At 52.4% G+C, this 23,188-nt stretch overlaps 9 protein-coding genes across 9 annotated transcripts; 4 read left to right on the top strand and 5 right to left on the bottom strand.

Moving 5' to 3' along the window:
• Positions 1-1,946: 1,946 nt before the first annotated feature.
• ASPSYDRAFT_58186 (uncharacterized protein) lies at positions 1,947-6,797 on the top strand (the record flags this gene model as incomplete). The annotated part of the gene is made up of 5 exons (XM_040849491.1): positions 1,947-2,044; positions 2,168-2,588; positions 2,662-4,150; positions 4,203-6,446; positions 6,499-6,797. The coding sequence occupies 5 exons, from the start codon at positions 1,947-1,949 to the stop codon at positions 6,795-6,797; spliced, it is 4,551 nt and encodes a 1,516-aa protein (XP_040702803.1).
• A 153-nt stretch (positions 6,798-6,950) lies between these two features.
• Positions 6,951-8,422, top strand: ASPSYDRAFT_151150 (putative aminotransferase family protein (LolT); the record flags this gene model as incomplete). Its single annotated transcript, XM_040842075.1, has 2 exons — positions 6,951-7,633; positions 7,696-8,422. The coding sequence occupies 2 exons, from the start codon at positions 6,951-6,953 to the stop codon at positions 8,420-8,422; spliced, it is 1,410 nt and encodes a 469-aa protein (XP_040702802.1).
• Positions 8,423-8,482: 60 nt separating this feature from the next.
• Positions 8,483-10,130, bottom strand: ASPSYDRAFT_151862 (amidohydrolase; the record flags this gene model as incomplete). Its single annotated transcript, XM_040842137.1, has 2 exons — positions 8,483-9,908; positions 9,964-10,130. 2 exons carry the CDS (start codon positions 10,128-10,130, stop codon positions 8,483-8,485), a joined length of 1,593 nt encoding a protein of 530 aa, XP_040702801.1.
• A 249-nt stretch (positions 10,131-10,379) lies between these two features.
• ASPSYDRAFT_150790 (putative RING finger domain protein) lies at positions 10,380-11,833 on the bottom strand (the record flags this gene model as incomplete). Its single annotated transcript, XM_040842038.1, has 4 exons — positions 10,380-10,545; positions 10,622-11,086; positions 11,144-11,676; positions 11,792-11,833. The coding sequence occupies 4 exons, from the start codon at positions 11,831-11,833 to the stop codon at positions 10,380-10,382; spliced, it is 1,206 nt and encodes a 401-aa protein (XP_040702800.1).
• A 441-nt stretch (positions 11,834-12,274) lies between these two features.
• ASPSYDRAFT_45416 (mitochondrial fission 1 protein) lies at positions 12,275-13,217 on the bottom strand. The gene is made up of 4 exons (XM_040847035.1): positions 13,112-13,217; positions 13,041-13,059; positions 12,896-12,989; positions 12,275-12,848 (listed from the first exon to the last, which is right to left on the bottom strand). The coding sequence occupies exons 1-4, from the start codon at positions 13,131-13,133 to the stop codon at positions 12,522-12,524; spliced, it is 462 nt and encodes a 153-aa protein (XP_040702799.1). The 5' UTR covers positions 13,134-13,217; the 3' UTR covers positions 12,275-12,521.
• A 166-nt stretch (positions 13,218-13,383) lies between these two features.
• ASPSYDRAFT_89714 (kinetochore Spc24 family protein) lies at positions 13,384-14,078 on the top strand (the record flags this gene model as incomplete). The annotated part of the gene is made up of 3 exons (XM_040852207.1): positions 13,384-13,410; positions 13,457-13,854; positions 13,901-14,078. 3 exons carry the CDS (start codon positions 13,384-13,386, stop codon positions 14,076-14,078), a joined length of 603 nt encoding a protein of 200 aa, XP_040702798.1.
• Positions 14,079-14,212: 134 nt separating this feature from the next.
• On the bottom strand, positions 14,213-15,028 carry ASPSYDRAFT_121255 (uncharacterized protein; the record flags this gene model as incomplete). The annotated part of the gene is made up of 1 exon (XM_040840419.1): positions 14,213-15,028. A coding segment is annotated over one exon (816 nt), but the record flags the coding sequence as incomplete, so codon positions are not given.
• Positions 15,029-15,268: 240 nt separating this feature from the next.
• On the top strand, positions 15,269-16,175 carry ASPSYDRAFT_45413 (med21 domain-containing protein). The gene is made up of 2 exons (XM_040847034.1): positions 15,269-15,390; positions 15,458-16,175. The coding sequence occupies exons 1-2, from the start codon at positions 15,349-15,351 to the stop codon at positions 16,022-16,024; spliced, it is 609 nt and encodes a 202-aa protein (XP_040702796.1). The 5' UTR covers positions 15,269-15,348; the 3' UTR covers positions 16,025-16,175.
• Positions 16,176-16,286: 111 nt separating this feature from the next.
• ASPSYDRAFT_58180 (uncharacterized protein) lies at positions 16,287-22,963 on the bottom strand (the record flags this gene model as incomplete). Its single annotated transcript, XM_040849490.1, has 4 exons — positions 16,287-19,078; positions 19,139-19,834; positions 20,620-21,409; positions 21,464-22,963. 4 exons carry the CDS (start codon positions 22,961-22,963, stop codon positions 16,287-16,289), a joined length of 5,778 nt encoding a protein of 1,925 aa, XP_040702795.1.
• Between the last annotated feature and the right edge of the window lie 225 nt (positions 22,964-23,188).

Genomic DNA, 23,188 nt, shown 5'->3' with positions numbered 1-23,188 from the left:
TTAGATCCGTCGAAAGGCTGTATCCTTGCCCGTATCCCATGCTCCCAAAGTCCGTACTACGTACAACAAACAAAGAAGGGCAACATCTAAAATCTTCGGCACTAATTCTGTGCGACAACAAGGAGAGACTTTCTGATACGTGCCTCAAGCGTGAAAGCAACTGTGCCTGACAGAGCGATTATCCATCAGAAAGAGAGGAGCCAAAGATAAGAACCGTGGTTTCCCGCCAAAGCGGCCAAACTTTGTCCAGTGATGGCTAGGCATCAGCTGGATGCTGCGTCAATGATCCCATAATGTTGACTGGGCCTGGGAGCCTGACAACCCGGTTGCTGTTCGAGAAGAATTGACTTGGACCTTGAGTGCTGCATGTGTTCTCCCGTAAGGGATGGCAGGGTGATCCTTGCTGCGAGTCGAACGTCAACGGCCCATGCTATGATGGATGGTCCAGTGTCCATTGATCTTCTGCAACGCAACGCTGACCGCAGAATATCGGCAGGGTGAAGCCCGCAGGCGCCGTTGACGCGTCCGGTTTTGAATTTGTGCAGCAAATGGCGTTCCAAGACGCGTCCAGAAAGTGCCCAGGTGGCTGTGAGCCTGCAAGTGTAGAAGTTCACCGAGGGGCTGGGGCTTGGATTGCGGAGGTCGCGTGCCAATCGCATTCTGGGGTTTCTCGCAAATCCTGGGTCACTGACCCCTGGACAGGGCTGGTATATGATCCAAATTAGTTTGAAGGTTGAACCTTGAAGATTGCCTTTCAATTGCACTGTGATATAGGGAGCGCGAATGACATATGCTGTGTACCATCACACCTATCAGCGAGTCTGTTTGCGTTGACCAGATTTCGTAGGGAAATCATTCTGAATGATACAGAGATCAAGGTAGTTTTGTTAGTGATGCTTGCAAGTAATCCGAATCCAAGCTGTGTTCATCCTTAGATATCTGCTGGGAACCTGGCATTAGTCGAAGCGGTTTTATCTCAAGATTAGGATGATCTCACGGAGAGCAAACAATCACTTGGTTGGATGCATCTTCACTTTGTCTTCTTTTAACAGCAGGAACGCATTTTAATTTTAATTATTATTATTATTATTATTATTTTGGGCGGCAAACTGTGAAATCAAGTACCGCTGGAAAGCGACACGTCGAACTTGAAGGCGTTTGTGTCTGAAGCACCAGTGGTCTTTGCGCGTGCCATTACCGGCACTTAGGTCTGGTGGGGGATAACGACCACGCACCATTTCCCAGGATTCTGGAAGCTCCAATGTAACTTCGCTTCAAAGTCTTGGTACTGGGTTTTATAGCTCCTGGTGCTAAAGAACAAGAGCCCATGGTAAAAATTAAACTGAAAACCCCCTCGATGCTCTCGTGAAAAGGCGTCGTGAGGATTAGTGTTCCAGGGAGCTTTACCGAAAAAAAATGGTTTGTGTGTGTTCTGTGGCAGAATAAATTTCATAAAATTTGGGGGTTGGCTGCGCCGACCAAAGTGTCGAGCAGTATAAGATACAGCCGTGACGTCGACAGTACCTCCGACGCTAATGCCACGACCCCAGCTAATTCGCCGCAGCCTCTTCATTTTTCTCAGGAACTTCGAGCCTCTCCAGATCTTCTTCTCGACTTGGATCGTCTAGCGTTCTTCTTTCGTCTCGACTTCGACCTCACCCCTCCCGCTATCTGCCGTCAGAAACTCTGCCAGAGCACGTATGTGATATCCTCGCCTTGCTGTTTTGCCCCGTCCTGCCCACTTCCTCCGCCCTGGTCCAGCCGCGGATTCTGTGCCCTTTCCCTCTTCCACGTCCGTCGAACGATTCATCCTAACACCGCACATTGCTCCGTGGCAGTTCTAACTTTAATATAGCTTCCAACTCTCGACATTTGCATCTTTCTTCCTCACTCCTATCAACTTTCGATCTTCATCCATCGTTCTTTAGCAAACCAACTACGACATAATGCCGACGCCACTCCCTTCGAGTTTCGCTTCGGCCGCCGCTGGCAACATCCAAGATGCCTCGAGTAGGAGAGGTGATGGAACCGCCGGTGGAGAATGGTATGCGACCCAGCATTGTTTTCTCGTTCTCTCTCCGTTGCTGCAATCAGCAATCTGTCTGTCTATCGAGATTTTGTTCTTTCCTGTTCGCTAATTACCCTTTTTTTTTTTTTTCCGAACTAGGTCACGCACTCGTATGAACGGAGCAACACAAACCTTCCGTCGTCCATCAGTTGCCACAAATCCTTCTCACACTCGAGAACCGCTGTCCGCTACGACTCCGACCGGCGGTGTCTATCCTACGCACATGTCTTCCACTCTTTCGAGCGTGTCACGCAACGGGCCGTCTAGCGATACCCGTTATTCAAAGGAACAGCTTCTCGACATGTATAAGGCTCAACGGGATACTGGGATTTTAACTAAAAATGTTGCGGATTATTTTGTCGCCGAATGGAACCCTCACATTGAGAATGCGTCGATGAATGGGGTTTGGGGGAAGCGGGATGACCACAAGGATAATTCAACTGGACCTGAGGTGTGTTGGGACCATGGAGGAGAAGTTGAGCCTCTGGGATTGGTGGATATGACCGATGATGAGAAAGAGGTTTGCTACCCTGTTTGAGGCCTCAGCTGCGGCTTGTATTGCTTCTTCCGAAGTTCGGTGCTAACTACTATAGATATTTACCGTCTCGGTCAATTCCCCACTGAAGCCGCCGCCCACCAACGCTTCCAAGGAAAACGCAGCTGCCGGTGGCCCAGGACGCAGAACTTCGGTATCCTACTCGCAAGGGAATGCAAACCCCTACAATACCTCGTCGCCCAGTTCAGCACGGCCGGGTCCCAGACGCCGGGAAACAGGGGAATCAGTTGCGAACCCTATGTCGCCCACGACTGGCGGCTCTCGCTTTTTCCGTGACGAACCCAATACTTCAACCCCGCCTCCGTCGCTCTTGCGCCGCAAAACCGATTTCCGTGACACTACGTCTGTTTCTAAGTGGGAAGAGAAAGAAAAAGAAGCCCAAGGCCGAGAGGCGGCGGAGGCTTCTTCGCCCTTCGGTTCTTTGAAGCGTAGCTCTACGAACCCTGTGGCAATGTCTGGATCGACCTCTCCTTGGCCATCAGCTTCTCAGAACGCCAATTTCTCGCCCATGGGTGCCTTTGGAGCGTTTAATATGAGCTCATCCAGCGCTGCACAAACCCCAACAACTGAGAAGAAACCCGGATTTGGCAGTTTACGCGGGGAAAGTCGCTTGAAGGGACTGTTCTCAAAGGATAGCTCCGAGGACGTTTCTTCCATCAGGGGGAAACCGTCGTTGAGTAATCTGGAACGCCTTGGTGAGAGTGAAGCTGAAAAGCGATCTCAATCGCCTTGGGGTGAGCAGTTCAAGACTCGAGCCGGCCGAAGCGAAACAAACCCGTTTTCGGACGAGCCTCGTAGTGGAAGCGCGGCTCTGGGAGGCTCCCAGGACGTTAGTACTCCTTCGCAGGCAGCAGACCAGCTTGGATTCTCTGCTTTTGGAATGACGTCTAGCATCCCGGGGTTCCGTGAATTGATGCAGAGCCACGAGAACTCGCGCAACCCGACACCTCACCTCCACGGGCGTGAACCTACCAGTCCCACGAACACAAACCCATACCAAAGCCCACACCATGGCGAGAGGGGGGAAGCGGATGATGTGGACACCGACGGCTCTGACATTCAAACTACTAGCCATCCCGGGCTTAGTGGTCTGCGAGACTCAAGCGCTTTTGGTTCCGTCCGTCGCGTGGGGTCTGGGATGGATCTTCCGTCTCTCGACCGTAGCCAAACCTCGAGCGTCGCAGGGAACCGGAGTTTCAGCAACCTGGGTAGTCTTGGGGGCCTTCCCTCTCTTGGTGGCTCTGGATGGCCGTCTAGCGGAGCTGTTGGCACTCCGACCAAGGAGAGGTCTACCTTTGCTGGAGGCTTTGGCGACCCTATTTTTGGCTCAATGGCTGACCTTCAGTCTCCGAGTCTATCGACTCTGGGAGGAGGCGGACTCTTTAGTCCTCACGCTGGAATCTCGGGCACTGGAAGCATCGGTCGTTCAAGCAAACTCGGCTCGCTTTTCCCGCAAGCGATGCAGGAACAAATCCAGGGCGATCAGCAAAGGCAAGATTTGGGCAGTCTTGACGAGACGCAGCAAGGTGAGTTTCGTTTACTATATATAATTTACAAGCATTTCTAACGCGAAATTAGATCTACAAGCAGACACTTCTGGTCAGCCGGTTCCTGCGACCACATCCACTTCGCATACACCAGTTTCTGCTGTAGGCTCCATTCCGACTTCCATCGTTCAAGAAGGACAACAGACAAGCCAAGCTGGAAGCACTGCGGGCTCGGTCCCCACAGCTCAGCAGCGGACCATGGTGATGCCGGATAGGATGCGCTGGATCTACCGGGATCCGCAAGGAAACATACAGGGCCCGTGGACAGGATTGGAAATGCACGATTGGTTCAAGGCTGGTTTCTTCAGTCCGGACCTGCAGATCAGGAAACTAGAGGACCCAGAGTTCGAGCCACTGGCCCAGTTGGTGCGACGCATTGGCAACTCGCGAGAGCCATTCCTCGTGCCACAGATTGGGGTCCCACATGGACCCGAGCCGAACTCAGCTACATGGGGAGGGCCTGCACCTTCTGGCTCCGCCCAACCTCCATTCCCTGGGAGTTTCCCAAGCTTTGGCACCACCCTGACGGCTGAGCAACAGAATGCTTTGGAGCGTCGCAAGCAAGAGGAACAGTATCTCATGGCGCGGCAGAAGGAGCATCTTGCTCAGCAACAGGCTATAATGAAGCAAATCCAATTCCAGCCTGGAGTTCCTGGAATTCACCCACCTCAACTTCAACACCATTCCAGTGCTCACAGCCTTCACAGCCAGCCCAGCTTCGGCAGCATCGCATCGCCAATTGGTTTTCAACCTTCTCCTATTCAGGGTCCGATACAGCAGCAGCAACAGCAGCAGCAGCAGCAGTCTGGCTCCGGTTTTTTCGATGCTCCAGGTTCTATAAGGCCGAACCCCCTGCCCAACGTTGGCTCCCAGATGCTCGGGACGGATTTTTTAAACAGCAGCCAAGAGCAGCTCCCTACTCTTCTCGAGCGTTTGAACGTGAACAGTCGACCAGACCCTTTTGCCTTCGGTAGCCCAACGTCGCTCGCCGCTCGGCAACCCGATAATTTATTTCCCAGTCCGCAGGTAGCAACCATGCTTCAGGACCGTGCACGGCTGCAGCAGGAACAAGAGCAATTTGACAGCACCCACGGTGACAGCTTGTTTGACCAGCAGGCCCGCGAGGAAAGGCTTCGTCAGTTTCACGCTCTAAGGGCACAAGAGGGTGAATTTGGCTTACAAACTGCCGAAGGCTTGCCAACTCGTCCCGCTACCGGCCCCTCTCAATCGGCTGAAGGTGTTGAGCAGAGTTCAACTATCGAGGAAACCTCTGCGTCGCTAGAACAAGAAGAGCCCGTCCTGACCCTTTCGCAGCAGGTCCAAAAGGCCGCCCAGGAGCAGGAAGAACAGGAGCAGAAGAAGCAACAAGCCGCCAGTGACGTTGCTTGGGCTACTAAGGGTGACTCCGCCATGCCCCAACCCTTCCCTCCACCGCCCTCGGTTTCACCTCTACCTGCTCCAGCTGCCCAGCGTAACCGCCAGAATGTAGCGGAGTCTCTTGCTGCCAACTCGCGTTCTCAAACCCAGACACCTGTTGAGGCACCCACTACTTCCGTTGCTCCATGGGCCAAGGAGGTGAACGAGATGCCAAAGGGGCCGTCTCTAAAGGAAATCCAGGAAGCCGAGGCACGCAATGCAGCACAGAGAGAAGAGTTGGCAGCCGCCGCTCGCCGAGCACAGCTCCTTGCGGAGCAAGAACGCCTTAGCCAGGCTCAGGCTCAGCAAGCTCCTGGTCTCCCATCGAGTGCCAACTGGGCCAGCGCTGGATCCCCGGCAACTCCCACATCGAGTGGCTCAGTCTGGAATAACAAGGGCTCAACTGCAACTGTCGCGACAAAGAAGACGTTGGCCCAGATTCAGAAGGAAGAAGAGGCTCGTAAGCAACGTTCAGCTGCTGCTGCTGCCGCCCAGGCAGCCCAGAATACTGTGGCCACTTCCCCTGCTCCTGCTCCCTCTTCTGCTGGAAAGCGATATGCGGACCTGGCCAGCAAAGCGCCAGCTGCCTCTCCAGTCAATGCCAGCTCCGGTGCATGGACTACAGTTGGTGCCAGCGGCAAGGCCAAGGCACCTCCTGCAGCACCTACCGGCCCGCGCTCTACCAGTGGGCCTGTTCCCATCGCATCATCCCCAGTCCGACCCAAACCAGTGGCAACAGTTACTACGGCACCACGGGCCATCCCTGTCAGCGCACCTTCGAACCCTAGCCGGGCCATGGAGGAGTTTACCAAGTGGGCTAAGCTGACGCTGGGCAAGGGTTTGAACAGCAACATTAATGGTATGACCTTAAAGGAATTTTTTTCTTGAGCACTGTAGCTAATTTTTTTTAGTTGATGATTTTGTCCAGCAGCTACAGCTTCTCCCCGCAGAGGCGGAAATTATTTCGGACTCGGTGTATGCCAACTCGCAGACGCTTGATGGCCGACGATTCGCCGATGAGTTTATTCGCCGTCGCAAGCTTGCTGATAAGGGCATTGTGGAGTCGGTGTCGACGAGCGCCCTTTCGGAGACAAACGGTGGAGGATGGAGCGAGGTGGCTAAGAAGGGATCTGCTAGCACACCCCGAGAGGAGGATACTAGCAGTGCGGCGTTCAAGATGGTTGCGCCTCGCAAGAAGGGCAAACGGTGAATGTGACTCATTGATGTATGATAGTCAGCATGGTTGGCATTTTGTATCTCCACTTGTAGTTTAATGCGAGGCCCTCGACCATCCGTCGTTTTTTTTTCTCCATTCCCAAGTTATTTCTTATTTTCCCCGCGTTCCTCAAGAAAAATCACAATAATGGCTTTGCGAACCTCCTTCGGTGGCCCCATGAAAAACCACTTCCTCATTGACCCCAACTACCGAAACCTTAACCACGGTTCCTTCGGGACATATCCAAACCAAATCCTCGAAGCCCAACAATCCATTCAAAAGTCGCTTGAGGCCGCTCCGGACGTCTTCATCCGCTATACCCAACCACCCCTCCTTGACAAATCGCGTCAAACTCTCGCGACGCTTCTTAATATCCCGGTCTCCGAGTGTGTCCTTGTAAAAAATGCAACTACCGGGGTGAATACAGTCCTGCATAACCTCGCTTTCACCCGCACTATAACTCCCAACGATGTCGTGATCTACTTCGACACCGTCTACGGCGCTGTCGAGCGCAGCCTCCTCGCTCTTAAGGAAAGCTGGGGCGTTCAGCTGCGAAAAGTGAAATATACGTTCCCGCTTGAAGAGGGCGAGCTTGTTGCTAGGTTTCGCGATGTCGTGGAAAGTGTGAAGAGGGAGGGTCTCGTGCCCAGGGTCGCTGTTTTTGAGACAATTATCTCGAACCCTGGGATCAGATTCCCGTTTGAGGAGGTTACGAGGGTCTGTAAGGAGCTTGGAATTCTAAGTCTTGTTGATGGGGCGCATGGCGTTGGGATGATTAAGCTTGATTTGGATAATCTTGGGGTGGATTTTTTTACGAGTAATTGTCATAAGTATGGGTGTCCTCTTTCTTTTCTCCTTATTGGGCTCCTTTTTCGCTAACTCAAGTGCTCAGGTGGCTTTATACCCCTCGCTCATGCGCGGTCCTCTATGTTCCCACAAGGAACCAGCATCTGATTCGGACCAGCCTGCCGACATCATGGAACTATGTCCCACCGACTTCTTCTGCAACGAGTACTCAGGGAGCGGATGATGAAGAGCTCCTCCCGTCTGTGCTACCCACTACAGGAAATCCGAAATCAGCCTTCGTCACGCTATTCGAGTTCACCGGGACAACCGACGATAGCGCATACGCCTGCGTCCCCGCTGCAATGAAGTTTCGCGCTGAAGTCTGTGGTGGTGAGGAAGCGATCTATGACTACCTTGAGAAACTGGCTGGGGAAGTGGGGGACGCTGTCGCGGCTGCGCTGGGAACGGATGTTCTTAAGGCTGTGAAGGGGGAAAGAGGGGGGCTGGGATGTGCAATGGTAAATGTGCGCTTGCCGGTGAGGATCATTGAGCCCCAGTCCCCGGCCCAAACGAAGTCTGGTTCATCAAGGGCCGTGATAGACGTACGGTCTAAGTATGTGAGTAGCTTGTCGCATTGGATGCATGCTAAGCTGGTGGAAAGGGGCACCTTCGTGCCTATTTTCCCGCATGGGGAGTGGTTCTTTACTAGGCTGAGTGCGCAAGTTTATCTAGATCGGAATGACTTCGAGTGGGTGGCAGGCGTATTGAAGGAGATTCTCGGAGGGGTAGAGGAGTTTTTGGATACCCTCAAGGTCCCCAAAGCCAGTTTATAAATGAGGTTCAACGGTCCTTCCTTGTGAGGCAGAAGTCATATATATACGTAGATAGTTTGTCTAGTTGGCATCAGAGGAAAAGACACGCTTCCCATCGAAGTACGTCTCGCAAACCCTTGCCTCCAATAGCTTCTCTGCATCCCAATCCATATCAACTATCACAAAATCAGCCTTCTTCCCCACCTCAAGAGATCCTGTGATATCATCTGCGAAGCAAGAATACGCCGACCCAGCCGTGGCCGCCTGAACAGCCTGCAAAAGGGTCAACGCAGACCCCTGGTTCACGGTTTCCTCACATTGGGGTTCCCTCGCAGACCGTCTCGTCGTCGCCGTATACAAATTCCGCAACGGGAGGTGCGGCGCCGTCGGCGAATCCGTCCCAATGGCTACCCTTGCCCCCTTATCATGGAATTCCCGGTAGGCAAACGCACGCCTGACACGTTCTGGTCCGAGTAGACGAGGCCAGGCGCGCAAGATGGCTGGGTCAGCATGGACAGGCTGAATACTAGCTGTTATTCCCAAGGCTGCTAGCCGCTGTGCGTCTCCTGGGGCCGTGACCTCCAGGTGTTCGATACGGTGGCGACGCGAGACACCATCTGCCGGCTTCACAGTCTCTAACGCATCAATAGCAAGACGCACAGCTGCGTCACCAATAGCATGCAGAGCACATTGGAGGCCGGCCCTATCGGCCCGCTGCACGACCTTGGCTAGGATACCAGCCTCCCAGAGCGGTGCGGGCGAAGCCGCCGCCGTACTATAGGGCTCAGTAAGAGCGGCAGTGCAGGCATCCACCACGCCATCGCAGATGACCTTTATCCCCGCGATGCGGAAATCCGGCGAGGTCGTCTTGTTGTATTCAGCATGCAGGGCGATCGCCCGATCGACCTGAGACAGAACTTCAGCCTCTGTCCCGGCTGGCGTAATTATCCAATGCATGGCGAGACGAATGGGGAGGGATTCCTGCTTGCGAAGCTGCACGACCGTCTCCCAAATATTCTCGTCCGACGCCATCTCCACCATCCCCGTGTACCCAGCGGCATTGTACGCGGCCACGGCATTTCGTACATACCCCTGCTTCTCGGCCACCGAGGCCACGCGCGCGGTATGCGGCCAGACAATCGTAACGGCCGCTGCTTCGCTAAGGAGCCCTGAGGGACGGCCGTCCTTGTCGCGTGCGATATCTCCACCCTCTGGATTGGGGGTGGTAGCGTCGACGCCGAGATCGGCGAGGGCAGCGGAATTACACCAGGCGGAGTGGAGGTCTTTGGAGTCGATGAAGATAGGCCGGGTGTCGAGGTCATCGATCATGCTGGCGAATGCCTGGTTATCGGTCATGGAATGCATCCAACCGCTGCAGAAAAGGCGTTCTGCGTGTGGGCGTTGAGCGGCGCCTGCGCGGATGGTATTCCGGATGTCTTCTATGTTTTTGCACGACGAGAGATCGATCTTGGATAGAGACGCCCCGAAGAGGAGTAAGTGCATATGTCTGCTTTTACTTTAATACATTGAAGAGATACATATAGGTGGGACAATACACCTACCCATCAATGAAACCCGGTAGGACTCGCCGTCCAGCTAGATCAACCTGCTGGTCAGCCGCAGGAGCGTTCTGCTCGGAGCCCACGTAGACAATACGATCATCTTCGACAACCAGGCAAGATGCCTCCGTTGGTGAGGCGATGACGGCGTTGCGAAAGAGGGTCTTCATGGCGGGGTCGTTAGTTTGAGTTGTGGAGAGAAGAATGAAGCATTTGGCACGCGGGGAATCGGTTCGGATGTCATTCTCGCAGCGTTGTTCGTTTCATAGATACCAAATCGCCATTCCTGTCTTTCGTTACATCGTAGGCCTATGTTCTATTCGGCTATTCAAGCTAATGGTGACACTTTCAAAAAAAAGAAAAAGAAATTAAACACTAAGAGAAGCAACAAGAAAAAGCAAAGCCTGAACAAGTGAGCATCAACCTCCCCCGCCAAGTCGACTCCGAACCCACTCTGCCCAACTCCCCGATCCTTCACCACGGCTTGTCCGTGAACTAGAACCTTGTTCTTCGTCAAATGAAGGATGCGCGCTGGACCTCGGTAACGAATCTGAGTGTCTAGTTTGGTCGGAGTTCCCCTCAGGTCTGCACAAAAAGCAAAAGAGAAAAAGACCATCAGTTACCAATCCAAGATAAGAACCTGCACTGCGCGCATACTTACGGCGTCCCTGTTGCCGCCTCCTCAGTCGTTGGATCGATTGCCCGCCGACAATGCGGGCAAGTGTTATGTTGACCTAGCCACATTTCGATGCACTGCGGATGAAACCAATGTGTGCAGGGAAGAACGGTGACCTGGTCGTCGACTTTGACAGTATCCATGCAAATCGAACATTCGGTGCTTTCGACGCCTCCAAGCATATCCTTGGTGACTGCTTTCTTTGGGAGGGCGTGAATGGCATCCTGAGAGGCTGGCGGCGCCGCAGTGCGGTCCCCATTCTGCTCTGCCAATTGTGATATAATTCGATCTAGCTCTTCCTGGGAGTATACAGCATCGCCACTGCGCATGTTTAAGAGAGTAGAGATGAGCTGCCCTATAGGCGCTCCGCCTCCAGTCACAACACGCACATGGGGCCCACCGGGGCCAGCTTGCGTGTTCGCGAGGTTGGACTGAAACAGTTGAAGGATACTACAGTAGTCAGTTAGATGAGAGGCCTGTTTTGTTAGATATTTGTGGTAGACTTACTCCGACAAACTCCGCAGTGGGCTGTCCATAGGCTGGGGCCCATCTGCATCACGGGGAAACAGTCCCGTATGCGGCTGGTTATGGCCTGTCCGGTCGCCTGCTCCATACATATCATCAAATGGTGAGCCAGGCCCCCCATGCGCACGTGCAGCCCGTGCTCGGTGCATTTCAGCAGTTTCCCGGTTTAGTTGGGAAATACTATGGAAGAACGAGTCCAAGCCATCTATCGCGGGGTTGGAACCCATTCCTCTCTGTGCACCAGGTACTCTGCGGTGTGGCATGCTGTGTGCTGAGAGAGAGAACTGGATGTTACCGCCGGGAGACCGGTAAGTTCTTTGGGTGTAGCGGTAGCCAGGACCTCCATCCCATCCATGCATACCATTGTCTCTCCCATGTTCCATGCGGACCCATGGGTTGTGGTCAGTCCAAGGATTGACTGGAGAAGGGGATGGCGAGCGATGGCCAGGAAAAGACTCGGGGGGGTCAGGGTGTGATGGCTCAGGTTCGGGGTCCGTGTCCGGGGGGATTTCAATCTGCGCGAGTGAGCATGGTACGTTGAGAATATGATTCGGGATTACAAACGATTTCAGTGAAATCAGAGCCGCAGTGCGGGCACTCCAGGCTGTCATGTAGGCGGCGGGGCCATACTCGACCGCAGGCATGACACTGAACGCGATCGTCGGTGTCCATGATGTTGAAGCACGGAGTAGAGATCAGATGAGAGAGGTTAGAGTGACAGAATATAACCCGAAGAGAAAATTAAGGCAATGACCAGGGAGGAGGGGTCAAATGCGATAGTTGAATGAAACCAATCAGTCAAGCAAGAAAAGGTGTTGTTCATGATTTGAAAGACTGGCAGGCACCAGCGAATATGATCATTTTGCAACGCAAAGAAGTGACAGAGATCTCAAAGAAGCAAAAGGCAGATTAGTATACACAAGGCAGACCAAGCCTTTCACAAACTGATGCTGTCACGCTGTGAACAAGAAGATGAGACAGCAGATAAGATTGCTGAGACTCGTCCAGCTGTGACTTGGATGACGTTAGCCTCGGCTGCTGTGGCGCAGTTCATAACGAGCCTTGTGTAGGGCCCATTCACCCTTTCTTTGGGTGACACAAATTGATTTTATTTCGACGATAAAACGGTGAATAAAAAAAATTAGGATTATATTCGAATCTCGGGGTCACTTCTTCTCCCGTCGAGAACGCCTAAAGTATGTATAACATGCTAAAAGCCCAGACAAACACACACGGTCCAACGCAAAATAACAAAGCACAAGCACAAAGGGAAGCGTAAGAGCAAAGAGGGAGAGAGACGGATATCATCGTCAACGTCGTCATGTATATACAGCTCCGCCACCTAAGTATATCCGCTTGCTTATCGCCGCTGTCCACGGAACAGCATTCCACCTACTACTCCGGCAGCGAGGGCCAGCCCTCCGACGATAGCGATTCCCACCATTCCTTCGCGAGACACCTTATCATCGATCAATGTCCGTAGGCTAGCCGCCTGCAGATTTCCCGGTTCCTTGTCGATGAGAAGGTCGTTGTAGCGGCGGGCCTCTCCATAGTTGCCTAGTTTGTAGTTTCCCAGCGCCAGATAAAAGAGGCATTCGCGACGTCGTTCAGGGTGTGCACGGAATATTTCAGATAGTAAGCGGACACCTTCTTGTTGTTCGGCTCGAGAGTTGGATTTGATTAGACCCTGCTCTGTCAGTGGGATCCAGGCGCACTTTGCAGAGAGGGGCATACCCAGGCGTAATTGAACTTGGTTTGAACACCGACGTAGTCGCCTTCCTTTTCATACTGTGCACGCAGGACCTGAAGCTCCGCTGGTTTTAGCGGGCTACTTCCAGTTAGTTATTGCCCATGGCCTGTGAACGCGGAGAGAAGAGACCTTTCAGCATCAGCGGCATCTGGATTCGGTCAGTAAACAACAAACGCTCTGGAACAGCACAAAGCACGTACAAGGAAGGTTTGAAGAAGTCATATTATTTTCAGAATACCAGACTAGAGCTTTTGATTTCGACTTTGAAGTCTGGGTATGATCTAACGTGAGTGATGTCAGGAAAACAGGCAGTCTCATAATTTCGTAAATGACGAGGCGGTGCACGTGGAGTTGTGGCGGTTGCCCTCCCAACGGTATCGGCAATACCAAATTCAATACATCCCCTCATGTCATCGAAAAGCTTCATCTCTTTTTGTGGCCAACAACAAAACCGATTATCAACGAAGTCACGATGTTGCTCGACGAGAATCCTTCTACAGTAAGGGCTTCCGCGCCTATTAACTAATTAAACGCTGACATCTCAGCTTATCCATCATACAATCGGCAACTTTAACATCGCGCCCGACAAACAAGCTGTCTCCCGCATCAATGACTCCCTTGCAACACTCCAACAATCTCGCGATCTTCGCATGCGCGAGGCCGAGTCAGCCCTACGAAAGCTCTCGCGTCACCTCCAATCGTTAAATACCCAACATGACGAGGCGGTCGCCGCCCACGATGCGAGTAAACACTCTACTGCCATGGTCGAGCTAGACACGAAGAAATTCCGCATTGCAAAGGCTGCAACCGAACTAGAAATTGAGAGCGAGCGGCTCGAGAGCGAACTGGAGATGCTGAAGGAACGGCTGGCGGACCTGGAAGCGCAGGGTGTTGAAGGCGATGAGCCGACGCGGAGAGAGAGGGAGGCTGACGACGCCACTCTGTATGTTTTTCATATAAATGGGCATGAACTTTGCTAATAGCGACAGGCTACGTTTGAAGATCTACCGCGCCTTGGGCATTGATATTGAACCCGATGAGGCGGGCAACTTCATCAAGGCTGTCATCCGCAACAGCCGCAAGGGCGACGTCCACGTCGTCAATCTCGATCCGAAGTTCTCGCGTTTCTTCTATTCCAACTATTTCTGGTCAACTATGCAGGGCTAAGCACGTTTCTTTGGCGTTATGGTGTAGGACAGATACCCCAATTGATTATTTTACTATATATACATTACTTAAGGAATATCATACATATCATCTTCATCATAATATACACTGGCAGAGCCAGGTTAGGTCAGTAACAAACCTCTAGCGACCACGTCTCGCTCCTCTTCCGAGATCATTATCGGTCTCGTGCCGGGCAAGATCCTCTCCACGGCATCTAATAACTCCTCGCCCGGGAGGCTTCCCAGCCCTCTCCCTTCCCACTTCGCCATCCATTCATCCTCCAACCGCCCCATCCCCTCTTCAATCTCATCCATCGTCTGCACCTCCGTCCCATCCCAAGTTAACCTAGCTTTTCCCTTCCCATGTCTCTCCCCATCACCATCCTCCCCCATATCAGCCGGATAGTAAACCTCAACACCCAGCCCACTAAGCCCCAAGCCCTCAACCCTCCCATTCCACAGAATTTGCCTCACGCTCCCCTCCCGTCCCATCATCATCCAAACGAGCGGCATCCCACTCCTCCCCAGCGCCTCACGCACCCCTTTCGTCGCCTCCCGCGGACTAACAAGCACGCCCGCACCGACGCCCCCGCTCGGTGCAAATTGCCGCGCCGTGACACCCTCCAATTCTCGAACAATGTTCGGCCCAATCTTTGTCTTCAACGCCTTGCATTGCACTATTACCCGGACCGGCGGGTCAAGCACTTGGTTTGGCCCGACGTGCCATGTTCCTTGTAGATCGATACCTAGGTCTGAGCGTCCACCGACGCGGTGAAGATTGAAGGCGGCGGTGCGGAGGTGGGATTGCACAGTATATTCGTATGATGTCCCTTGGTATGTGGTTGTTGATTCGGGAAGGGCGGTGCGCTGGGCGTAAGAGAGGAAAGAGGGGAGATCGGTGTGTGAGGGGGAGAGATTTGCGGGGGGTGTCGGGAGTTGGAAAAGGCGGCGGGTGAGAGGGGTGATGGATCGTTTAGTTGCAATTTGAGGCGAGGGCGGCAGTGAGAGGAGGGAGTAAGTGGGCTTCATTTCTCGGCATTTTAGAATTAGATACGATATTATTTCCAATTTTGATTGTTGTTGTTGTTGTACCTAGATGATGCCGTTATTGGAGCTCCAGGGCGGTGTACCCAACTCCGACTCCAATTTATGACGATCTCATCTGATAAGGCGGACCACTTTAGCTTCCTCTTAATCTCATCCTTCACGTAACTTCAAGTCCTGCGTACACTTCCTCTCTTCACTCCAATGATCAGACAGCCCAGTCAAAAATGGCAGACATACTGACGCAACTCCAAACATGTCTTGACCAGGTACCTACCCAGCTACCCACATCGTCCTCTCTACCCTCTCCAGCGACATGACTAACACCCATCACAGCTAGCAACCCAATTCTACGCAACAATCGGCTACTTAACAACTTACCACGATAACTCTCCCGCAACTCCACCCCAAAACCCAACATCTGCACCTGCCCTCGCCAAAATCCAAAAGAACTCAACCAATCCACCCATCCCCGCCAGCGCAGCCGCAATTCTCAACAGTTCCACATCACAAGCATCCCCGTCCGGCGGGCCCGGAGGGACAGGTGCAGCAACAACGCCGGGGCCAAATCCTAGTAATATCGGAGGTGAAGCCGGAGAAGCTGTGGGGGAAGAAGGACTACCGCCGCGGCCGGACTCGCCGAGGACTTTTGCGGCAAGGCAGAGGGAGTTGGCGCGCGATCTGGTTATTAAAGAGCAGCAGATTGAGTATTTGATTTCGGTACTTCCAGGGATTGGGTCGAGCGAGGCGGAGCAGGAGAAGAGGATAAGAGAATTGGAGGGGGAGTTGAGGGGGGTGGAGGTCGAGAGGCAGCGAAGGGTTAAGGAGTTGAGAGTTCTGCGGAAGAGGGTGGAAGGGGTTTTGGGAGCTGTGGATAATGGGATCTATGGAGGGCCAAGATGATTACATTTCTTTTTTATATAATCTTGCCTATATTTTTTTTCGCTCTCCGTAGATAGGATTCGGATAATCATTAGCTAACTATGCCATTGACTTGCGTCGTCTCGTCTTTCTTTATGGTTCTAGGCCCATGATGCAAAATATCAATCAAATGGTGAGTGGGGATAACGAAAAACAAAAACTTGGGTATCAATATGAAGAAACCAAACCAAGCCCAACCCGCGCATGGGAAAACAAAATCAAGGAATATATTTAATGTGATGCATCACTTGAATAAACTGCGGTATTCTCTCATTCGCTTCTCTTGAACCTCAGATTTATCAAGTTTTCCCCGGCTCAGGCTCATGTCCGCTAATTGTTGCTTCTTTTTCGCCAGCTCGGCGATCTTTTCTTCTATGCTTTCTTTCATAATAAATTGAACTGTCGTCACTTCGCGCGTCTGCCCGAGTCGGTGCACTCGGTCAATGGCTTGTGCCACCGCGGCCGGGTTGTATTGCGGCTCCATTACGTAGACGTGAGATGCGGCAGTCAAGTTGAGTCCGACACCACCTGATCCAATGGTTGCCAAAAGAATTGTTATGTTGTTGTCGTCGCGGAAAGCATCTAGCGCCTTGTTACGTGCTGCTAGAGTCATCGTTCCGTCAAGCCGCGTATATCCTGTCAGTCCTCGATCTCGGAGTGCTATCTCAATCAGGTCCAAATGCGATGTCCATGCGGAAAATACCACGCTTTTGAGTGGTGGCTCGCTCTCAGGAAGTTGCGCGCTCGCCTCTGCCGTGGAGAGGAGATGTGAAAGAAGCGCGTTGGTCTTTGTATGCGGGCCTTCGTACTCGCCTAGCACTTTTGCCTGCTTTCGGCTCTGCTTTGCTCGAGCCTGTTCCATTACATACTCCTGTAAGCCATTTGCCGTTATCGTCGAGTATGAAGCCGGGATCCAGCCGTCGCAGACATTGCACTTTATATCGAAAGAGCCCGGGCCCCCGACTTGATTATCGAATGCTTGCTTCCAGGATGAAAAACACTCCGCACACAAAACATCCAAACAAGGAAGCACAATGGCCATTGTATCGGTTTTTCCGGGGTTGGAAGCCCCGTTTGTGTCGGAATTTGGTTCCTCCAAGCGCCTACTGCAAAGGGCACATGTGTCCGCGGATGACTCTTGCATCAGGGTGAACATTTCGTATGCCTTCTTGTCAGTCGCACCCGCGCCTTCGCTAGGCCCCTCCTCAAGGTCAATAGCATCGTGCACGCTCAGCCCCTTAATCCGCGCTCGCTCATCGCTACCGAGCAACTCCTTGCCATGAGCACTGATCTGGCGAAGAATCATCATAGCCTTCAAGATATGATGATACATTCGTCCCTTCATCTGGGTCTTGTCTTCGCCAGCAATTACACGCATCATGACGTTCGATTCTTTCCGGAAGAATTCGTGCAACTGTTTCTCGGACTCGCTGAAGTCGAGCATCACAATTTTATCATGTCGTGGCGGCAGATCAATCTTGTCCTTAACGCGCCGGAGAGTAAATGAATCGACCAGGACACGCAGACTAGCAAGTACCGTCGCATCTCCTGTTTTGAACCTACTCAGGATATGCATTCCGAATCGGCCCCGGTCGTCATACGGGTAGAGACCCAAAAACTTGGTAACAGAGAGAAGATCTTCCAATCGGTTCTGTATCGGAGTGCCCGTTACTGACCAGCGGCGCTGAGAGTGCAACCTGAATATTGCCTGTGTTTGAGCCGCACTCTGCTCTCGAATTGTGTGGGCCTCGTCCAGGACAATACGAAACATATTCATTTTTGTTAACGGGCTGGCTCCTGCCCGCTTCGAACCACGACCGGAAAGTTCGCTGAGGACAATGCTGTACGTCGTAATCACCAAGTCGTATTTGGAGAGCTCGTCAACGCTGGTGGTCCGGGAAGAACCATGGAAAACGTATGACGAAACTGCATCTGTCTGCAAATGCTCCTTAATTTGCGTAACCCAGTTATTGACGGTGCTCAGAGGGACCACAAGAAGGGTTGTCTTCGTGTTCCGAATGCCCGGCCGACTCTTCACCAGTTCGGACGGCGGGATCATGCTTGCCCACTCCTGGGCCTCCGTGAGCGTAGAAACAACCAAAGACAGGATGCTTAAGGTCTTTCCCAGACCCATCATATCGGCCAGCAACCCGCCCAGACTTTGCGGTGGCTCCTGATCAACAGTTGTACCGCTAATGACTTCTCGGAATATCTTGGCCCCATTGGCACGATGTTCTAGCCTCCAGAGAGAATTGTTATCCTCCTCCTTAGGTCCAAATTTGCGAGGATGTTCTTTCTCAGTCATAAACCACAAAGCTTGCTTCTGGTGCCGGAGCAACGGTGTTGTGACAAGTGATGGGGGCTCCATTTCAGGAATATTGTCGGCACTTTGAAGTTGATCAAACATCTTCATAACCGCGTCGGTCACTTCCTCGGCCGACCGCACTTCATAGTTGACCTGTGTCCGATTCCGCGGTGCTCCTGTTGGTGTCCAGTTCGGCTGCAGACGCCTTCTCTCGGCATGCGGATTGAAAACAGGAACACCTTGCTCAACTGAAAATGGGGTGGCAAGCCAAACATTGTGCTGGCCGAGATAATTTCCAACCCTCTCCGCATCCTGGCGGAGACCATATAGGTTAATTGATGCTCGAAAGCTTGAGGAGCAAGGACTCCATGGCACTTCGTGAGGTAGCTTTTTACGCAGATCCAGACGAGCAGTGATTTCCACCTTCAAAGCTGGGGAGTCCAGGAGGGGTACAATCACCGCAGAAGTCTTTGAATCAACAAGACCAAAAACTTTCTCATGCGGATCCGAAACCTCAATTCGGTTGTTTCCCTGGCCCGCTTGTCGAAGAACTCCCAGTTTCATCGATGGCCAGTATGACGAGTCTCCTAGAATCGTCTGCGGCGCCGGCATAGGAATCAACGATGCCTGGATTGTCGCGTTTTCCAACTTTCCATAGCACACTCTCTGAACACTCAGATTGTTTGATCCGGTAACTTGAAGATCGTCGTTGTCGTTATTCGCCGATGCATCTAATGCCCAAAACGATTAGCATACGGCCCTTTGAAGTCTTTCCGTAACCAGATCCTTACCAAGGGTCAAATCGACAACGTCTGGCGTTATCGCAGTGGAACCGGGCGTCTCCACGTCGCTTTCCTTCATATATTCTCCTAGGCCAGTATTGCCCGCAATAGGTCCTCGCTTCGTTTTCTCATTATTATCATTATCCATTTTGATGCGCTTGTAAGGCGTCCCTGTCCGTCGCTCCACACCATACATGTTTTCGATTAGGTTGCCGTGCCTCAAGCTGGCATCATCATCCAGGTCTACCAAATCCACGCTTCGTTTGCCGTCACTGAAATCCATATCGGATGTATTCGTAAACTGAAAGTCAAGGTCCGGCATCATGGTACTCGGGGGTTGCGGAGAGGAGCTTGCGCTCGTCGAGCCAGTCGACGAAGGGTACTGGGAACGCATTGGACTCGCGCTGTGAGCGGAAGGTGGACATTGCGGACTTAGCAGACGGTGAGCGACGGGTTGCGGCGCAACAGGCGAGGCGGCGCCGCGCTGCTGATGGTTCATGTTTTGCTGGCCTGTTTCTTGATGTGAGCTTTCCGAGTCGACGTCGCGGGGTCCATTCGCAGGAGTAGGGGACTGTTGTGTCGAGGAAAGGGAAGAGGATTCATGTTGGGTATCGGGGCCAAAGTCCGAATCATGTGAGGGCTCTGGCGAAAATTGAGGAGCAGCATTCGGATCCTCACCATTTTTGGAAATTTGTCTTTTATAAGCTCTCGGGTTGAGAAGCATATGAGCGTGAGAGGCCATTGGGGTTTCATCCGTCCCTTCTCGGAAGGGATAGGAGGGACTCGAAGTGGGAGGAGGGATGACGAAGTGGCAAGGAAAGAGAAACGACCTAAGCGCGGGGATTCTATCGCAACGACGCAGATCGCCAGAAAGAAGAAAGAGGGGAAAGGTGAGATACGGAAGGAGAAAGGAAAAGGAGGAGAAGAGCGAGCGAGAAGACGAAGTCGCGATCAGTCCTGCTGCCTCGACGGTGATGTCGCCAAGAGAAGATTCCGATAGTGAGAGTAAGATAAGATATCAGCAAGCGGCACGACATCATCGGCGGCTCGGAATGCCCTCACTACTAGCAAACCCTGCGGAACTTCACTCTGACCTCACTACCTCTGAAAAGAAGTCCTAATTTCTTGCTAATTTCGAATTATCTTCAATTTACAGAAGAATGGCGAGTTTCCTCCGGGGATCATGATTATTAGTAGAGAAGCTAGCTACACGTCTATATACAATACAACATTGGGGTGGTAATTCCCAGCCAAAGCCACACCTCGTAGCTAAGAGTCTCCTCATGAATGTTTGCCGTAACAAAGACGCTAAATGAAAATAAGATGAAAGGAATATAAAGTCATGATAAGGGTAGGTGTGGAGGTGAAGAAAGAGAAGGAGTCATGCAAGCGAACTAACTGTCGCATCTAATGTAGCAACTCAGATAAGGCAAATGATGACAGGGAAATCAAAGCAAAGCGCTAGCACCACGTAAAAACAGGGTTTTTACTCTTGACAGCCTCTAATCGTTCAACAATGACTTTGCGCTGGTTTCCTTCCATGCCTTCGGCGGCCGCATAACCGAGGTCGCCTTCCAAATCGTCACTGCTCCAGATTATTTGGCCTCGTGCGCTGGAGAGGGAGCTGTGTTTCTGATGTTTGTTACCAGGTCGGGGTGGAAGTGACGGCCAGTTTCCGTCACCATTCCTCCTTGAACTAGACGCATCAGTACTGCCGCGGCTAAACCCATAGTCTGTGGTGCTGGCAGTTTGAGGGCGTCCTGAATCCTGAGATTCACGGGCCCGGTTGAGTTCGAACCGATTTGGGTTGGGAAGGTCGCTCGGCGGGGAGGCAAGTCCCATCAAGTCCTGGTCAGCCATAGCAGCGCCAATATCCATTTCTTCGTTGTCTGGGTCGTAGCGGTCGTCGTAAGTTCTGACTTTACGTCGCTGAGCTTCCGTTGACGGTCCACGAAGAGGGATAGCAACAGGGACATCTACAAGATCGTCCCAGACACACACGCGGGTTCTCCGCGTAAGCTCGAGCGGGCCATGATCAGAGTGTTTTAGTGTTTCCACTACGTTCCACGCTTGGCCCTTCATGACGGCGATCTGTCTCGCAAACATGCTCTCCTTGAAATCATCGTCCTGCGAGAACACACGTCGCAAAGCCATCTGCGTACCACTCCACCAGGCGGTCGAGGTTAATAACGGCAGGAAATGATCTCGAGTCCTCTGAGAGAATGGCTGCCCGATCAGAGAAACCGGTAAAAACAACCAACCAAAAGGGAAACTACGCCACTGAAGAAATAGTTAGCAAAAAAAAAAGGCTATAGAAGGTAATAGTGTACACACAGCATCGGGATGCTTCCATGGCCACGACAAACTATTGTCGATGGCTCCAATCTGTATAGTTGCCGGAGCCTCCTGGGAATTCAAGGGCGTTCCCGTGCGGCTCACAGCCTGCATCGTCTCGTGTCGTCGATATGGGTATGAAGGTGAGCGCGGTTTGTCCGAATTCACTGAAACCGGCCGTGGAGGTACCAAGTAATCGTCGTCGTCCTGTTGGGTTTCGTTTTGGTTTTGCTTAGGAGGCTCTGCAACGATCGAGACATCCTCCGTCTTCCAATCAATCTTGATCATCCAGTTGTCCAAACCACGATCCGTATTCCGCATGATGTAGTCCAGAATGACTAGTTTTTCCAGCTCTTCTCGGAAAGATTGTTTGAGCGTTTCGGTCCAGTAAAACCGCCGTTCCTGGCTTTCTTCTTGTGGGGATGGCGTGCGAGCATAGTCTTCCATGTCGTCTTCCTCATCTTCATCGTCGGACTGTATCCCAGACGGTCGGCATGCCTCATTCCAAGGCCGTTTCTTCCGCCTCGGCGCGTCCTCGCCACGGAGACCGGTATTCGTCTGATCGGGCCACGGGTGCTCTCTCAGGAAGAGGTTGGCATCTCTGTAGCCCCTTAGGAAAACCTGAAAACTGCCCGCCTTATGAGGGAGGGATTTCTTGCCCATCCAGGCCTTTCTTCGATCCCAGAAATCGTAATAAAACGACTTGGAAGACAACCACACTATATCGGTGTATGGGACCATGTTGGTACGGAGACGAGAGTCGAGCACATAAGCGGCAGCTTCGGAGACGTAGGAGAGGTTAGGAATTAAGCAGGCACGGCCAAAAAAACAAGGGAATAAATTCCGATGTATCCACTTGGTCCATTTTGGATTGCGTGACGCATAGGGCTCTTCGTCCTTGGGTTTGAAAACCCCGACAACTTTGCCTTCGCCATTGCGCGCAAAGTAACTTCCCGAACTGCCTTGGGAAATCATGCGCGGGTGAACTCCCAATTCTATAGCCAACCGAACACTTTCCACAACCTCCTCGAATCCATCTCGAGCCTTCCTTGTAGCAGTTTCAGCCTCCTCCGAGTCCAGCTCCTCAGCCGTGATCGGTTGGATACCAGGCGGAGGCTGGAAAACAGAGTGATAGATCTCCAACTTCTCCTCCTCCAGCGTCTTTCCTTTCACACGGTGAATCTTGAATTTCGAGGCAAACTCCTCAGCCCAACGTTCAAGACGTGCATTGATCGCCTTAATATCCACTGCCGAGTTGCGCCGCCCCCGACGATGGTGCCCGCTCGATCTCCGTCGGTGTTCCGGGGGCGTTCCCGACCCGGGCAGCGTCGAGCCTCGAGTCGAAATGGGTTCATATTGTGTACCATAGGGGTTAACTGTGCTGGAAGTGTTGTACAAGTCATCGTCGTCCGAATACTCGTAGGGGTCGTTATGTCTATCCTCCTCCTCCTGGGCCAAACGGGCATAACCAGACGTCGCAGGTCGATTGTTCTTCGGCATGATTCTATCGAATAAAAAATATAGTTTGAAAAAAAAGGGTGCAAATGAATGGCGAGAAGACGAAGCCGCGAATTAGGGGGAAAGTAAAAAGGACAAACGACAATCCTTCAAGGCATTACCATTACACCTGTGCTGGGTTCGAATCCGGGGTATAAAAAAGGGGATGGACGAGAAGGCGGTCGTAAGGGACGAAAAAGCGAAGGCGATGCGTGGAGAAGATGCGGA

This window comes from Aspergillus sydowii, assembly GCF_001890705.1.
Source record: "Aspergillus sydowii CBS 593.65 unplaced genomic scaffold ASPSYscaffold_5, whole genome shotgun sequence".
NCBI classification, from domain to species: Eukaryota; Fungi; Ascomycota; class Eurotiomycetes; order Eurotiales; family Aspergillaceae; genus Aspergillus; species Aspergillus sydowii.
The sequence above is the reverse complement of the archived record's forward strand: the minus strand, read 5'-3'. Positions and strand labels throughout refer to the sequence as shown.

Bases quoted from the DNA above. Each gene is read 5' to 3' on its own strand.
- ASPSYDRAFT_45416 (XM_040847035.1), bottom strand. From the start codon at position 13,133: ATGACTTCTTCAAACCTTCCTT. The intron at 12,849-12,895 runs GTATGCCCCTCT...CTGACAGAGCAG, and splicing joins CCAAGTTCAATTACGCCTGG to GGTCTAATCAAATCCAACTC.
- ASPSYDRAFT_45413 (XM_040847034.1), top strand. From the start codon at position 15,349: ATGGCAGACATACTGACGCAACTCCAAACATGTCTTGACCAG. The intron at 15,391-15,457 runs GTACCTACCCAG...CACCCATCACAG, and splicing joins TCCAAACATGTCTTGACCAG to CTAGCAACCCAATTCTACGC.